Source organism: Meles meles, chromosome X, assembly GCF_922984935.1.
Source record: "Meles meles chromosome X, mMelMel3.1 paternal haplotype, whole genome shotgun sequence".
Lineage (NCBI taxonomy): Eukaryota > Metazoa > Chordata > Mammalia > Carnivora > Mustelidae > Meles > Meles meles.
In genome coordinates this window covers 112,176,082-112,193,160 of record NC_060087.1, presented here as the reverse complement: position 1 = coordinate 112,193,160, position 17,079 = coordinate 112,176,082, and the positions used below count along the sequence as shown (strand labels likewise).

The 17,079-nt window shown below is 40.0% G+C and overlaps 1 protein-coding gene across 14 annotated transcripts in view; it reads left to right on the top strand.

Annotated features, from left to right (window-relative positions):
• Positions 1-17,079, top strand: part of ENOX2 (ecto-NOX disulfide-thiol exchanger 2) — a 268,945-nt gene that overhangs the window by 216,048 nt on the left and 35,818 nt on the right. For all 14 annotated transcript variants that reach the window (XM_045996383.1, XM_045996393.1, XM_045996381.1 and 11 more), the window contains 3 exons: positions 2,676-2,831; positions 9,914-10,120; positions 15,809-16,042. In XM_045996383.1, the coding sequence (XP_045852339.1) occupies positions 2,676-2,831; positions 9,914-10,120; positions 15,809-16,042 (597 nt within the window). The remainder of the gene's footprint in view (positions 1-2,675; positions 2,832-9,913; positions 10,121-15,808; positions 16,043-17,079) is intronic.

Here is a 17,079-nt window from a genome sequence, read left to right as displayed (position 1 = left end):
GCATAAAAACATGGGGTACCAGGGGCCTAAGATGGAAAGGAAAACCTGGACCCCCTACCCCCACCTGATAGAGCCTGACATACAAAAAGCTATCATAAATGCTTATAGAATGTGGGAATGAATGCCTGAATAAGTGAACTTATTGATATGTGTACGAATGTCTTGACTGGAAGGATGGAAACTTAACCTATCAAAACACCCACCTATCGTGCCAGAGGTTTTCATATCTGTTTTGTCCTTTCATCCTTTGAGCTAAATGTCATCATTTATCCCCACTTTTATCAAAAAAGAAATAGTGTTATATTACCAGATATTAAGAAACCTTCCTTAAGGTCATGTAATAGTATGTGGAGGAAACTAGAGATATGAGAGCCACAGGGAGGAAGGAAGGGAGAGTGTGTGTGTGTGTGTGTGTGTGTGTGTGTGTGTGTGTGTGCTTGTGTGTGTGTGTGCGTGCGCGCACACAGTCACATGCATGTGTACAAGTGCATGTTAGGTGAGCTGACATGTGAGAGTAAAAGTAAATTTGTTTTCAGAAAAAATTTCTTCTAATTTCTTGGAAGACATCTTTTTTTCTTCCCATACATATCTGGGGTCTTGTTATTTCGGCATGTGGGAAGATAGGGAATGCCCTAGCTCTTATGGGCTGACTTCGAATAGAAGATGCACATGTGTTACCCGCCTGCCTCTCTGGCTGGTCATAAGACTCACTTTTCTGGGCCTATTATACCTGAAGTTCTGCTTCTCTATGGACCACAGATTTTTTTGCCCTGTTTAGATCTACCCATTTCAGTATCTTAGAGAGCCACCCAGGGGATTTAGAGCCAGCTTGAGGACATGCTTATAGGCATTGCCCCCTCAAGCGTCTGTGGTGAGCAGAGTAAGGTTTTCGGGAGTCGGACCTGCTAGTGCTACTGCAACTACCCTTGCGTTATCAGAACTCCTTATGCAATGCTTTGTTTGCAGTGCATTATGCATTCTGTAGCAGAGGACAGTGGTGAGAGGTGGGGAAATAAGGAAGTAGAATGCATTCTCTTATCTCAAAGAACTTGTGTTTCAATATAGAGACAAAATTTAAATGAAATCAGTATCACCCTTAGACCCAGGCAAGTGGGACCATTGCCTTGGGTTCACAGCTCAGGGGACCTCATGCTTTGAAATGCCTGCCCTGATACTGTCTAAGTCCCCTTCTGGTGCTAAGGACCAGCCAGGTAGGTAATGTGATCAGGGTAGGTGCCCTGAGTCCAGAACAGATGCTATATAGGTTCTAATCTTACGAAGAACCTTTCTTGAAATTTTTAAATTTCCTCTTCATTGCCTGGAATTGACCAGGATGCACAGTGTTGTCTAAGCAAGGAGTCCCAGTCTCATACTGAACTTATGTGAATCCCAGTCCTCCTTTCTCCCCTTTGGGGCACTCTCCAATCCTCTACCCTACATGTGGGGTCAGCCAGATTCTCCAAGAAGCTTTGGAACTCCTGCCTATGGAGTCCTCCCAGAGTCTTGGTTCCAGGAAGGTAGCCTGGTAAGTAAATCACTCTAGCTGCCTGGTGTGGCATTTCTTCCATAGTATCTCATGAGATTATGCCACTGAATAGTGGTGATACTGATTTAAGGTAAGTCAAACTGTGTATGTAGATGAACCCCACAGAAAAAACATTTGTGAGGGCCCCTACACATCCAAGAAGCATCCTTGAATGAAAAGATGATGCAAAATAAAATAAAATTCAGTGGCAACAGATGCAAAACAGTTTTTCAACACAGATTTGAGAATGAACCAGAAATATCTGGAAAAAGTTCTTCAGGGAGAATGGCCTTGAAGAGTTATTTAAGGCAAGGCTTGAAGAATGGGGAGAATTTGGGGAGACTCAAATGATTCCAGGCAGGGAGAATAACATGAACAAAAGCACAGAGAATAGTTACTTATCGAGTATTTTTTTAATGTTTATTTATTTATTTGACAGAGAGAGAGATCACAAGTAGACAGAGAGGCAGGCAGAGAGAGAGGAGGAAGCAGGCTCCCTGCTGAGCAGAGAGCCCGATGCGGGGCTCCATCCCAGGAACCTGGGACCATGACCTGAGCCGAAGGCAGAGGCTTTAACCCACTGAGCCACCCAGGCACCCCTCGAGTATTTTTGTGCTATACATTATGCTAAGCACATCACATTTACCATTTTATTTGTCACAGCTCCTTATAAGGTAAGGGTTTGTAAATGAGAAAATGGAGATTCAAAAGATTGATCCTGCTAAGCAAACCAGGTCTGCCTAATTCCCAAATTGTATGCTCTTAATACCGTGCTATACTGCAAAAAGACAAGAAGTGTTACAAGGGAGAGGAAAAAGCCTTGTCCGAATGGAGTGGAGGGTGTGCATTGGGAACTAGTGGAAGGCAAGATCAAAAGACAAAGCACACTCATAGTATGAAGGGCCTGGATATCAAAATGAGATATAGAGATAAACAGATTGCTCATGCAAAAACAAACAGCCCTATCCCAAAGGGAAAATGCACAAGTAGAATATAATATTTAAGACCTGGTGATGCTAATACCATGTTTTCTTAAATATTTCGCCTCTGTCTTAGAAAGATTTGGTTTGAAATTTATAAGGTAATATTCTGCCTCCACTTGACCTTGCCTGGTGTCATTTATTGCTCTCTCTTTTCTCTCCTTTTTTAGATTTTGATCCTGCTCTTGGAATGATGACTGGAATTCCACCAATAACTCCAATGATGCCTGGCTTAGGAATAGTACCTCCTCCAATTCCACCAGATATGCCAGTAGTAAAAGAGATCATACACTGTAAAAGCTGCACGCTTTTCCCTCCAAATCCAAGTAATATTCTGCTTTTCCTCCACACAAGTCACAATGTTTTGGTGTCTAGGAACACTCTTTTTCAAAAGAATACCCTAGGGCTTCAAAGATGTATGTATAGAAGCTTCACCTAGAAAACAAAAGACAGGAAAATTTTCTCTTATGAGGCACAGCTGAATTTTATGCACAGAACAGTAGATTTTTTGTGTGCTGGTTGCAGTACAAGTGATAAAACATGTTTCTAATGCCATCTGGTAAGGAATTCAAGTGTGTTCATACAGAAAGAGACACCGGACACAAATTGTTTAACACTGTCATTTACAGACTCTGTTTTTTCATAACTGGCCTGCATGCTGATGACGGCAGTAATAGAGTGTGTCTGAGCCTACCTGAGGCACATGAGAATGTACATCTGGTGCTAAGAATCCTCCACTGCCACCAGCTATTCACACATCACTCAGACTACTACTATTCCACTGATGGGCTGCAACAGACAGTGGGGTGAGGTTTAACTTGCAATGAGGGCAAAAAGGAATACTGAGATGAAGTCAAACCACTTGCATCCATCCAGGCAGTGAAATTCATGTGGAAATGGTCTAGGGATCTGTCTTGTCGGTAAGGAATAGGTTTCTCCTTAGGCTCTGAAAAACATCTGCAAAGATATGGTGGATCTATTTCACTTAAAACATAGCAGCAATAATTGACTCAAGACTTTTTTTCTGAATCGATTTGGGGTTTTATTTACTTTAAGCGATCAGAAGTTATTTCTACACATGACTCAAGCCTCATTAAAGCTTTTTCCACAATTCTAGTGGTGGTGCTGGGTGGCCTACTTAAGGGAGTTGCTACCACAGTGCTGAGATTTACACTGTTAAGGGACACATTCAAGGGTTCAGGCCATAGATCAAATGAACTTGCCTTATCACCATAAACAGAACTTCTGACATGTGACTTCAGACAACTGTTTCATCTCCTACCTTACATAGGAATCAGTTAATCATGGAATCAGGCCCTGGCAGGGACCCAGATTCTACTTAGGATAGTCTGCTCATAACCGAAAGGATTTTAGAATCAGTCGGGGTTGGTTAGACAAATCACCTTGGTCCCTTTTGTTAATGAAAAATGTTCTTAATGCCTTCCTCAGGTCTTTGAACTTGAAGGTCAGCAGAATACTTCCTTCCAGGTCAATAAGAAATCTAGGAGACTAGCATCTCAGAGGACTGAATTGAGAGAAGAGCTAATATGTCACAGGAGAATTAGGGAATGGAGACTAAGATTGCCTAGTAGACCTTACCTGCCGGCTCAAGTGGCCATTCCTGGATTTGTGTTTAGTGCCTAAGTGAATGAATGGCACTGTGGTACACTTGTCTCTTACTTTTACTGCCACTGTCCTTACAAAAGGGCAGGGACTTTTTTCCCTTTCTTCCCATGTGTCACTTTTGAATTAGAGAAAGCTGTGCGTCACTGATACTACCTTTTTTCACTGCAAAAGCCATGAATTTAGGCATTTCCAGTGTTAAAACCTCCTACATATGTAAAGGTCGAATCCTGCTGGTATAATCATCCATTTATTACCTAATCAGCCTGCATTAGGCTTCATTGTCTCAATCAAGTCCACTGTAACAGGATGGCTCATAACCTGTAATATCTAGGTGGGGAACAAGTGATGACTTTACAGGATATTCAGTTGCTGAATTTCCAAAGAATAACAGATAACCTTGTATATAACACATAGATGACATTGTTGAGCAGTCCTTAAAAGAATATAGACACATGCAGCTTAAAAAGGCTCTAACCTAATTTTTTATAGTCTCTAGGAAAAGAAAGAGACAGACATCTCTCAAATACATTTATCTTTCTCCACCTATACCATGCCTTTGTAGTTCTGATCTAAAAAGGCCACAGAGTGAAAGGGAACATTTTACCTTCATAATTTAATCATTTAGTTCTTCATCCCTGTGTTAAGAATATGGACAGAGCAATTAGTGCCAGTAAAATGGTGGCTTCTGGGAAGGAACCTGGCTTTGGATTGAATAAAAAACAGACCCTCCTGACACAGCTTAAAGTAAACTGGTGTCCTATTTCCTGCTTGGAACTTGGATTTTATTACAAGAGTTCTCACGTTAATTGTGTAGGGGGAAAACTCTAATGGAGAAGATTCCCTTAGTTCTGTGCTGAAAACATGGCAAGTATGATTTTTGTTAACACCCCCAGACTGTGAAGGTGTGGTGGGAAGAGGGATTTGGTATGCCTGAATCCCTTATCTTCTCCAGAGCCAACCAACTTAAACTTGTCTGCCAGGCCTTGATTATAAACCCCAGTACTTAGCCAGCCTCTGTCTCTGGTATATTCTCTTGTACTCAGTGGCCTCTCAAGGAATAAGGTCCTGTGAGCTGGGAACTTTCAGTCTCTTTATGCAGCCATCGAATCTGCTTCTGTCTTGCTTCACTAGAAAGTATCTTTACCATCACTTCCTTACCCCTTCTCCCACCTGACACTTCATCCAGGTGCTTGTCACATGTACAGAACCCAAAAGTCCTGGGGCTCCCATTGCCCACAAATGCCAGGTCCAGCTCCTGACTTGACAAACCTTTCACTGGTATGCTTCATGTGACTGTCCTCGATCCATCATTTCTACTTGCCACTTACCCACCCCTTAGTCAAGTTTAACTGCTTCCCAGTATCACATTCTTCTCCAGCCCAACTACAAGCCTATCTTCTGGAACATTTCCACATGAAAGATACTGAAATTAAAACAGTAATCATTCATTACTCTAATGCATTTTCACTTAAATATTGGGTGCTAGGTACAATGGATAATTTTTTACCCCTTAAATTACTTGATCTCTCTGCTATTTTTAGTACTAGTGACCCCTTCATACTTCTTGAAACAATATGTCATTTGAAAGTATAAGAGTGACAAAGACCACTGGAGAGATTATAGATCAAGAAAGAATGACAAACAAGCAGAGTGCCCTGAGGAATTCCAACATTTCGAAATTTAAAAGAGAAGCAGGAGGTTGCATTTCTGTACTAAAACGATCTTTACTAGCTCTTTCCAGTTTTTCTTTCAATTGTCTTTCAAATCTTCTTCATTTATGCTTTTGCCCCACCCCTCTATCAAAATGCCCCTTGTTTAAGAACTCTACTGACTTTATAATACTAAATTCAGTAGTCAATTCTCAGTTCTCCTCCTAATTGACCTAATAGCCATATATGGCACAGTTGGTTACTCCTCACTCATTGGTATACTTTCTTTACTTGGCTTTCAGGATACAACACTATTGGTTTTCCTCCCACTTCAGCTGATAGACCTTCTGCATGGAGAGGTTGCATTTTGAGTCGGCTGTCCAGTTAACAGGAAACATGGAATAAATGGTGGATTATCACCTGCCATGTGTGTATGGGGGTGTGGGAAAGCACCCAGGAGCACTTTTTTAATTTTACTATCTCAGAACAGGCCAACTTCATTTTGGCTCCTTGGGCTGGGTTCTATAAAGAAAATTAGAGAAAGTGGGTAAATTGAGAATTATTAAAGATCCACCAGTCTTCTGGTTATTTCCAATCAGTTGGAATTACATTAAAATATATCTGACCCCAAAAAAAAATATATATATATATATCTGACCCCTGCTTATTGTCTAGGGGCCTTCAGTCTTGGGCTGTCTAATAAAATCAACTCAAAGACTTTGCAGTACATAAATTCTGGCAAACCAGGGAAGTGATCTGTGATGCTCCTTTGAAAAACAAGATACGTGCAAGTGGTTTATAGGTCTTCCATACTGCCCCCTGCCTCACTTCTCAAAGATCAGCAGTGACCCTGATCTTAATGCTGATTCCCCCATAAGAGCTCCTCAGAGTAGGTGCTTAGTTGTAATTAAAGAGTTGCTAGAAGCTCTTCCTTTTCTATTACTAGAGATTAAATTACTCTGTTATCTTGAATCACTTTACTGAAGTTTTCTTCTCTATCCAGAGTAACGGTTGGGGTGTTAGCACATTACCTTATTAATAGGTAGACTTTGAGAATTTGCTCTTCTATGGAGTTATCCTTGCTGTGCCCAGAACACTGTATTTCAGTGGCATTAAAAAATCAGGCCCAGACAAAAAAATGCTTTGAGCTGGTAATTAAAGTACAAGCACTGTCCATTAAGGAAGATAGTATAGCCCATTGCCTTATTGAGTGGCATACACCTAAATCTCAGCGAATGCTATCAAAGAGGCTTTCTATATTTACCCAAGGAAAATAAATAAACCCCAGCATTCTTGACCCCACTCTTAGTGGGTTTTATGCTTTCTTACTTACCAGTTACTACAGAATAATCACAGCATCTAATAGGATGATGACTTCATCACAGAATTTTTAAATCCCACAGAATTTTTAAAGGGAAAAGCCTTTGTATTGTCAGTGTTATATGTAACTGTGGCAGTAACCAGACATTCCTTAGAGTCTCTCAGTGGACCAAAAGGTAGACCTAATTAAACAAACTTAAATAATATAAAAAGGTGATCATTTGCTCCACAAAAAGTTTCTTCACAATCAAATTCCTTAAATAGTAAACTTCAGAATGATTCTAAAACGGGATTTTCAGTTAAAGCCCTTGATTTGAAAACATGGCTCTGTGTTCCATGGTCAAAACCATATGTGTCTTCATAGCTATAGATTCCTCTATTGAGAAGAGTGATTCCTTCCCAAACCAAGCCTTATCTGAAGATCTGGATAAAGCAAAGAGCTGGGAATTTAGAAGTCCAGGTCTTAAGCAACCACTCCACTCCAGACTTGTGGTAGGGCTTTAGAAAGCCTCAGATTGGTAATCAGGAAACCCGGACTTTATAACAGTAAATAATAATAATAATAATGCTACAGTAACTACTCTTTATTGGGAACCTATCAAGTGGTAGGCATTATACCACTTGCAATCTAGACAGTAGATTATTATCCTACAAAAACCCTTGTAGGGTGGAAGACAGTATCCCTATTTTACAGATGAATGAATAAGGTTCTCAGGCTATGTAATTTTTACAAGGTCCTACAGACAGTTATTAAGTTAAAGTTTAAATCCAGGTTTGGCTGCTCCAAGTTCATGTTCCTTCTCTTTCTAATTTGGTGACCTTGAATGAGTCACTCAGCCTCACGCAGCTAAGGTTTTTCTCTGTAGTGTGAGAAGTTTAAACCAAGTCAGTGGTTTTCAATCCTAGCTACCATTAGAGTTGCCTGAGGAGCTTTAAAAAAACAATGCACAGGCTGTGCCCAAACTAATTAAATCACTCCTTGGACTGGGCCCAGGATTTTTTTGTTTGTTTGACTCCCAAGTTGATTCTAATGTGCTATCAGAGTTGAGGGTCACTGGAAGTGTATGATACTAGAATCCTTCCATTCCTTAAAAATTCAGAAGCAGAAGTCTAAAGAGATTCTGGACCTCATTTTTCCCCTTTTTGGCTAAAATCAAATTGTGCCAGTACCCATGACTAGGACATTTCAGATTCCTGTTCACTAGGTTATCTTTATTTTCCTTTTAAACTTCTCCTATGGAACAAAAGAGTAAAAAGTGAGTTCTTGAAATGACAGAAATTTTTAAGATTAACAGAAACTGGGGCGCCTGGGTAGCTCAGTGGGTTAAAGCCTCTGCCTTCGGCCCAGGTCATGATCCTAGGTCCTGGGATCGAGCCCCGCATCGGGCTCTCTGCTCGGCAGGGAGCCTGCTTCCTTCTCTCTCTCTCTCTCTCTCTCTCTCTGTCTACTTGTGATCTCTCTCTGTCAAATAAATAAATAAAATCTTAAAAAAAAAAAAAAAAAGATTAACAGAAACTTTATAAGTTCCCTGAATCCCTTTACCCTTTTTGTTGACTAAATAGAGGGGAAGAGAGCATCATGAGAACCTGATTATTCTGAGCCACACTGATAAGACAGCGAGTGGTAGCAAAATGAGGAAGCTAGAGATGCTCATACCCAAGGAGGTTCCCAAATCATCCACTTGCCAACTTGGATAAGTGTCAAGTGGGGACCTTGGCCTGATCGACAAGTGAGACTCATTTATTTTGCATGGGAGCTGTAATCACTAGTTGTTGAGCTCTCCAAATCTTGAGCTGGAAGAATTATTGTACAGAGCTGAATGGAAAGAATGGATTACACAAAATAAATCCTTGCAGATACAAAACCAACACTTAAAAAAACCTTGACCATCATGCTTTGTTTTGTTGGGCTGTGAACTGTAGAATTTTGCTTGGAAAATACTTGGATACATACAAATAGCAAGACAGAGCTGGCAGATACAACAGGCTTTATGTATAAGATGAGTGAGTAGAAAGCATATTTTTTTTAGCAGAGGGAGAATCATCCATTAAGTAGGTTTTTAATGACTCTCTATAGCCAGATTTATCTCACTTTAGTTAATGCTTTCCCAGACGAGCTTACTTTCTCTGCTGTCTTTCATACTTCCTCTAAATGCTGCAGGATTGACTCTGGACTTCACCTCTCCAGCCAGAAATTGGAAGAAGGACTCACTGGTATCAAAAGACAAAAACCTAGAAAGGATGGTTTATAGTGTGGCTGACTTTGTCAGCCAAATCATTCTGGTACCCATAAATATTTTTGTAAATGTTTACCCCATCATTGTCAAATTAATTCTGAAACAGTTCCTCCAGTAAGCATGAACAGATAATTTAGTAACTATAAACTGAATTAAGCAACCCTTCTCTCAGGGACCTTGGTTCCAAGAATTCCAGAAAGTAAGAATTTAAAGTGAGTGGGATTTCTCCCCAACTGTCATCTTAGCAGAAATTACTGAAAATAGGGCATAGCTGAGTTGTCATAACAAAAGTAAAGAACAGAGTTAAAGAACTCTGAATGGGACAGACAAACGGGTCCGAGTCTTTATCGTTTAGGCATCATGGTCACCAAATCATTGAATAAAATGATTTCCATGTTCTATGGAGCAGAGATGAGTGCCTTAGAGGCCACATGCTTCTGGCACTTGGATCAAAGTCTGATGGGGACCATACAGCTATCTCTGGGACATGTTAGTTTTCTAAGAGGTCTGTCCCAAGCAAACATCTTAATTTTGTAATCTAATTTTTAATTTAATTGCTTTTATAATTCCGCTCAGATCTTCCGCCTCCTGCAACTCGAGAACGACCACCAGGGTGCAAAACAGTATTTGTGGGTGGCCTACCTGAAAATGGGACAGAGCAGATCATTGTGGAAGTGTTCGAACAGTGTGGAGAGATCATTGCTATTCGGAAGAGCAAAAAGAACTTTTGTCACATTCGCTTTGCTGAGGAATACATGGTGGACAAAGCCCTTTATCTTTCTGGTAGGTGTTTAGTTATGAGCAGTGTACCCACCAGACACAATGCAGAGATTGCGGACCAGTGTATTTGCATTTGTGGCAGATAAAGTTTAGGCCTAATGGTATCCCCTCTTGCCGTCAGAGTTGGAAAATGAATGTTTGCACCCAACTTCTTACTTTAAAGTTCTTTAGCAGTTCTCAGTTGTCTCCATTATCCAAAACTCCTTACTTGTCACATCTGAGGTGGTTGATTATTTGTCTTACCTCATAACACCATCTCCCAGTCCTTCACTTACATACCATGTCCTGACCACACTAAGCTAATTCTAGTTCTCAGAATGTGCCATGGTGTTTTATGCTTTTTCCTCTGACTATAATTACCTTTTCCATCCCACCTGCCATATATACATCCTCACACTTCAAAGCTCCAGTTCAAGCATAACGTCTTCTGGAAAGCTTTCTCTGACTTCTCTTCCCACTGTGCCCCAAGCTGGTCTGGGCACCCCTTCCTTAGCACTTCCACAGTACCCAGTATTTCCTCCTAGCATGACACCTATAACATCATGTTAGAACTGTCTCTTTCCACATCTGTCTCCCTGACAAGAGTATGAAATCCCTAAGGGAAGGGACTGTGCCTTATTTAACTTTGAATCCCCAGCTTCTAGGAAGAGGGGAGGTCAGTTAGATGCCTGTTGCAACAGGCCAAGGAAAACGTAATGAGAGTATGAAAAAGTAGGCTGGTAACAGGGAAAGAGAGGAGGAAGAAGATGTAGAATATTCCTTTTTATTAATTTTTTAAATTTTACTTACAGTTAGTTAACATACAGTGTTATATTAGTTTTGGGTGTACAATATAGTGATTCAGCACTTCCACACATCACCCAGAGCTCATCCCAACAAATGCACTCTTAATCCCCATCACCTATTTCCTCCACCCCCCCCCCCCACCCACCTCCCCTCTGGTAACCATCAGATTGTTCTCTATTGTTAAGAGTCTATTTCTTGGTTTGTCTTTCTATTTTTTCCCCTTTGCTCATTTGTATTGTATCTTAAATTCCACATATGTATGAAATCATATGATATTTGTCTTTCTCTGACTTATTTCACTTAGCATAATACTCTCTAACTTCATCCATGTCATTACAAATGACAGGATTGCATTCTTTTTATGGCTGAATAATATTCCATTGTGTATATATACTACCTCTTCTTTTTTTTATTTTCATTACCTTTTTTTTTATTATTTTTTATTGTTATGTTAGTCACCATACAGTACATCATTTGTTTTTGTTGTGGTGCTCCAAGATTCATTGTTTATATATAATACTCAGTGCTCCATGCAATACATGCCCTCCTTAATACCCATCACCAGGCCAACCCATCCCCCACCCCCTCCCCTCTAAAATCCTCAGTTTGTTTCTTGGACTCCACAGTCTCTCATGGTTCATCTCCCCCTCCAATTTCCCCCCTTCATTTTTCCGTTCCTTCTCCTAATGTCCTTCATGCTATTCCTTATGTTCTACAAGTAAGCGAAATCATATGATAATTGACTTTCTCTGCTTGACTTATTTCATTCAGCATAATCTTCTCCAGTCCCATCCATATTGATGTAAAAGTTGGGTATTTATCATTTCTGATGGCTGAGTAATATTCCATTGTATATATGGACCGCATCTTCTTTATCCATTCATCTGTTGAAGGGCATCTCAGCTCTTTCCACAGTTTGGCTGTTGTGGACATTGCTGCTATGAACATTGGGCTATACTACCTCTTCTTTATCCATTCATCTATCAGTGGATGCTTGGGCTGCTTCCATAATTTGGTTATTGAGATGTAGCATACTCTTGTTACATTTGCTAAGTGCTGTGAAATGTACAGAAGATTTGATAGCACTTAGGAGTGATAATAGAGCATTCCACAATAGACTGTTTTAATAAAAACTTAAAGGTCTTGCAAAACTCTGAAGAATTGTACATAAAAGATGACATGCTGCTCAGGAGGCATCCATCTAAACATGATCTGTGGCAATAACTACGTCCTAGAAACATTTTCATGCCAGGGGAAAGGGGATTGTAAGCATCAGTGATGTGAAAATAACTAAATTTTGCCCTTTACATTTGAACCCACTCCCTGAAATCTCGTAAGTGATAGAAATGCCCTGAATTGGATGGCTGATTAAAACAAACAAAAATCCTTTAGAAAAGGGGCTGGGAATGTAGAAATAACCATTTTTTCTATTGGAGTTTGAGCATCTTAGGGAACTGGCATTGTGCACAATGTACCAATCTCATATAACATCACAGTATCTGTTATGTGTTTATTTTTTTTTTAAGATTTTATTTATTTATTTGACAGATAGAGATCACAAGTAGGGAGAGAGGCAGGCAGAGAGAGAGAGAGAGGAGGAAGCAGGCTCCCTGCCAAGCAGAGAGCCTGATGCGGGACTTGATCCCAAGACCCTGAGATCATGACCTGAGCCGAAGGCAGCAGCTTAAACCACTGAGCCACCCAGGCGCCCCAACCCTGTTATGTGTTTATACAAAGCTTTCATATCTTCTTCTTGTTTGATCCTCTCCATGATCCTAGGAGAATAGGCAAGGTATTAATAGCCATTTTTCTGATGGCTCAGATGATCAAATAAGAGGACTAAGTGTGAAAGTGCATTGTAAATTGTAAAGAGCCCTGGTAAAATGTGCTTATGAAATATATTTATTCTTCCTCTTTCTATAAAGAATGTGTAGTGGTTTTGGTGTTAAGGGGCATTATTCTTTATAACAGCTTCATTGAAGTATAATAATTGACATACAATGAAATTCACATATTTCAAAAATACATTTTGGTTTTACTGACATACATACAGCTATGAAACCATCATTACAGTCAAAATAATGGACATATTTACCTCCCCCAAAAGCTTCCTTCATACTCCTTTTGTGATCCCTTCCTCCTACCCTACCCTTCTCTCCCCAGGCCACCACTGCTCCATTATCTGTCAGATTAGTGTGCATTTTCTAGAGCTTCATATAAATGGAATCATATATTATGTATGCTCTTCCTTCCTTGGTATAGACTCAAATTTCCATTTGGTATTTTCCCTGTGCTTGAATTTCCTTTAACAATTTTTATAGTACAAGTCTGCTCCTGATTAATTCTTTCCACATTTGTATATATCAAAAGGAATTTATTCTACCTTTCTTTTTCAAAGAGATGTTCTCTGGATGTAGAATTCTGTGTGGACATTTTTATTTCTCTCTCAGATGTTACTTCATTATCTTCTTGCTTGTTTTGTTTCCAACAAGAAATATGTTATCTTTTTGTTTCTCTGCACTTGTCTTAAGTCTATGGAAGCTTTTAAGATTATTCTCTTTTTTTATTACTGGTGTTGAGAAATTTGATTATTATATGCCTGGTATAAATTCCTTCATGTTTCTTGTGCTTGAGTTTCATTGAAATTCTTAGATCTCTGAGTTTTCATTAAATTTGGACATTTTTCTGTCCTTATTTCTTCAAATATTTTTTTCTATTCCCTCCCCTCTCTCCAGTCAGGGCCCCAATTAGGCTATAGTATGCCCCTTGAAATTGTTCCACATCTCACTGGTACTCTGTTCATTTTCTTTCAGTCCTTTTCCTCCATATTTCTTTTGAATAGCTTACATTACTGTGTCTTCAAGTTCATTAATCTTTTCTTCTGCAGTGTCTAATTTGCCATTTGTCCTGTTCAGTGAATTTTTTTCAACTTAGCCATTGCATTTCAATTCTCTAGAAATTTGATTTTGGTTATTTTTTATGTCTTTCATGTTACTAGTTAATATGGTTACATTTTCTCTAACGTTTTAAGTATTTAAAATCTGATTATAATAATTGTTTTTATGTCCTTTTACATTAATTATATTTTCTGTATCACTTATGGGTCTGTTTTGATTGGTTGATTTTTTAAATCTTTCTTGTGATTATCCTTCTTTGAATATTGGGTAATTTTTTTTTAAGATTTTATTTATTTATTTGACAGCGAGAGAGAGATCACAAGTAGGCAGAGAGGCAGGCAGAGAGAGAGAGAGAGAGGGAAGCAGGCTCCCTGCCGAGCAGAGAGCCCGATGCGGGACTCGATCCCAGGACCCCGAGATCATGACCTGAGCTGAAGGCAGCGGCTTAACCCACTGAGCCACCCAGGCGCCCCTGAATATTGGGTAATTTTTTTATTGGATACCAAACATTATGAATTTTACCATATTGGGTACCAGATGTTTTTCATTCCTATAAATATTCTTGAACTTTGTTCTGGGATGCAGTTAAGTAACATGGAAAATTTTTTATCCTTGTAGGTCTTGTTTTTTAAGCTTTGTTCAATAGAACCAGAGCAGGATTTAGTCTAGAGCTCATTTTTCTCCACTAAGGCAAAACCCTTCCGACTACTATACTCAGTACCTGTGAATTATCCATTTTTTCCCCTGCTCTGGCTTGTGGAGAAGAGAACTGTTCCCAGCCCCATGTGAGCTCCAGGGTTTGTTACCTCTAATGCATAGGTAGTTTCCACATACACAGAGAGAGAGAGAGAGAGACATCAATGTGCAGCTAAATAATAATGGAGGACCCTCTGCAGATCTCTGAAGTTCTTTCTTTGCATAGCTTTCTTCTTTCCAGTACTCTGCATTATAAACTCTGTCTGCCATAGTCTCCCTGGATTCCTAGTTCAGTCTCTTCAACTCAGGGAGATCACCATGCCTTGACTGAGTTCCCCCTCCCTGTCCTGAGGCCTGGAAACTCTCCATGTAATAAACTGGAAAAATCACAGGGGTCGCTTCATTTGCTTCTTGTCTCTCAGTGATCTCTGTCTTCAAGGCCCAATGTCCAATGTCTTAAAAACCATTGTTTCATATATATTTTCCATATTTTTAGTTATTTAAAGCAGGAGTTGGTCTGCAAGCTTATGCTGAGAATGAAGTGAGATGTGTGTGGAAGCAGCTAGCTCAGCTTCTGAAACTTAAAAAGCTAATAAAAATTTAATAAGTGTTTTTCACATTTTTGTTAATAGATTTAACTTGGGTAGTACAGCTGGCACAAAAACTGGACGTATGGACTTGAATCCTGGTTTTCTGAATTCTGATCTTTTACCACTAGATTGTAAGCACACTACCTCTTCTTTTTAAGGATCCCAAATTATCCCTGCTTCACATACCACTCCCCATCATATCCATTTTTTCCCAGAAAAAAAAAAGGTTCAGCGTTGCCAAATACATCTAGGAAGTAATTTGGGGGATTGAAATGTCACGCTGATCCATTTAAATTTTATCAAAATTCTATATAGTGGTATGACTGACACTCCTGAAGTTATCCAAAAACACCACAGTTTGAGGCTTCCTTTCCCATTCTTCCCAACCCATGGTGCCATATGAGGCACCATATAAGGCATCATTCTTAATACCATTACCCCTAGAGCCTCCCTCTGCCAGAGGTAGGGTGGCAGATGAAGGAATAGAATTCCTAGGAACAAGATTGCCCCAACCCATAGAATAGTAAACTGTGATCAGAAATGGAACTATACTCCAAGTCTTTTGATGGTTCACCTAGCTAGTAGTGGGGAGAGAATTTAAGGTTGTGTGGTCACTTGAAACTGCTACAACTACATTGGGAGCACTAAACTTGGAAAAGTACTTAACAGTTGTTCCCACTAAGCTACTCTTGTACTCCTCTCTCTACCTCTTGTGCACTTAGGTTACCGCATTCGCCTGGGCTCCAGCACTGACAAGAGGGACACGGGCCGGCTCCACGTTGATTTTGCACAGGCTCGAGATGACCTGTATGAGTGGGAATGCAAACAGCGTATGCTCGCAAGGGAGGAGCGCCACCGTAGAAGGATGGAAGAAGAAAGATTGCGCCCACCATCCCCACCACCAGTGGTCCACTATTCAGATCACGAATGCAGCATTGTTGCTGAAAAACTAAAAGGTACAGAAAGCACTTGAGCTTTGTGATTAAAAGAACTCCTTTCTTCAGGGAAATTTAATAAATATATTTGCGTTGTTGGCAGTTACCCTTTGAATTTCCCACTAACGGATTCTAAGCATTTCTTGTGTTAGAGTTTTGCAGATAGAGAGGTGTACCTAGTAACTGAAGAACGAGAAAAACTTGTCCCTCACACCTGTGTCTGTCCTCCTTCACTGCCTCAAGGGATGGCGTTTTTCTCTCCAAGCATGAGTAGGACAAGATACATTTTTCCCACTTTTCTACATCAGTGAATTTTAACTGTGATTCATGACTTGGGACCTGTCAGCATCCTATTTCATTGTGGATAACAAGTTAGTTTTGAATGATAGAAGCTGATGTCACCCTGGAAAACTCTGGTAAAAATCTCTTTCCACAGATGAGAAAAATGCGGACCCAGAGAGTGGTCACAGTGTCCATTCTTAGATTGCTCAGAGACTTAGTTACCACCAACCAAAAGATGACTTCTTTAATCATTGGCCATTCTTTAAAATGGCCAACTTACTTCATATGGTGATTGTGGAGACTTCGAGACATTGCTAAATCAGACAGTTCTCCCTTTAGTTTTTGTTCCTGTTTCCCCAGCTTGACTCTCAGAGCCATTATTCTAATTTAGCATTAATTGCCCTGCCTGGCCTCCTGTGGTAGTAATTCAAATCCAGTCTTTTTTCATTCTCCAAATATGGTTGATTTTATTGGATGAATGCTGGTGTCCTATTGATCTTGTTGATGATACCAACCTGGCTCTAATGGTATGAATTTTCCCTGCTTCTTGTGCTCTAGACTCAGCACGATGCTGCTAATTCCACTTTCCAAATAGGTCTCATTCACCAAACTTGTTTGCAACGTATAGCCTAAGCGATTCACACGTTTTAAGAAATCCTTCATTTAGGGGCACCTGGGTGGCTCAGTGGGTTAAGCCTCTGCCTTGGGCTCAGGTCACCGTCTCAGGGTCCTGGGATTGAGCCCCACATTGGGCTTTATGCTCAGCAGGGAGCCTG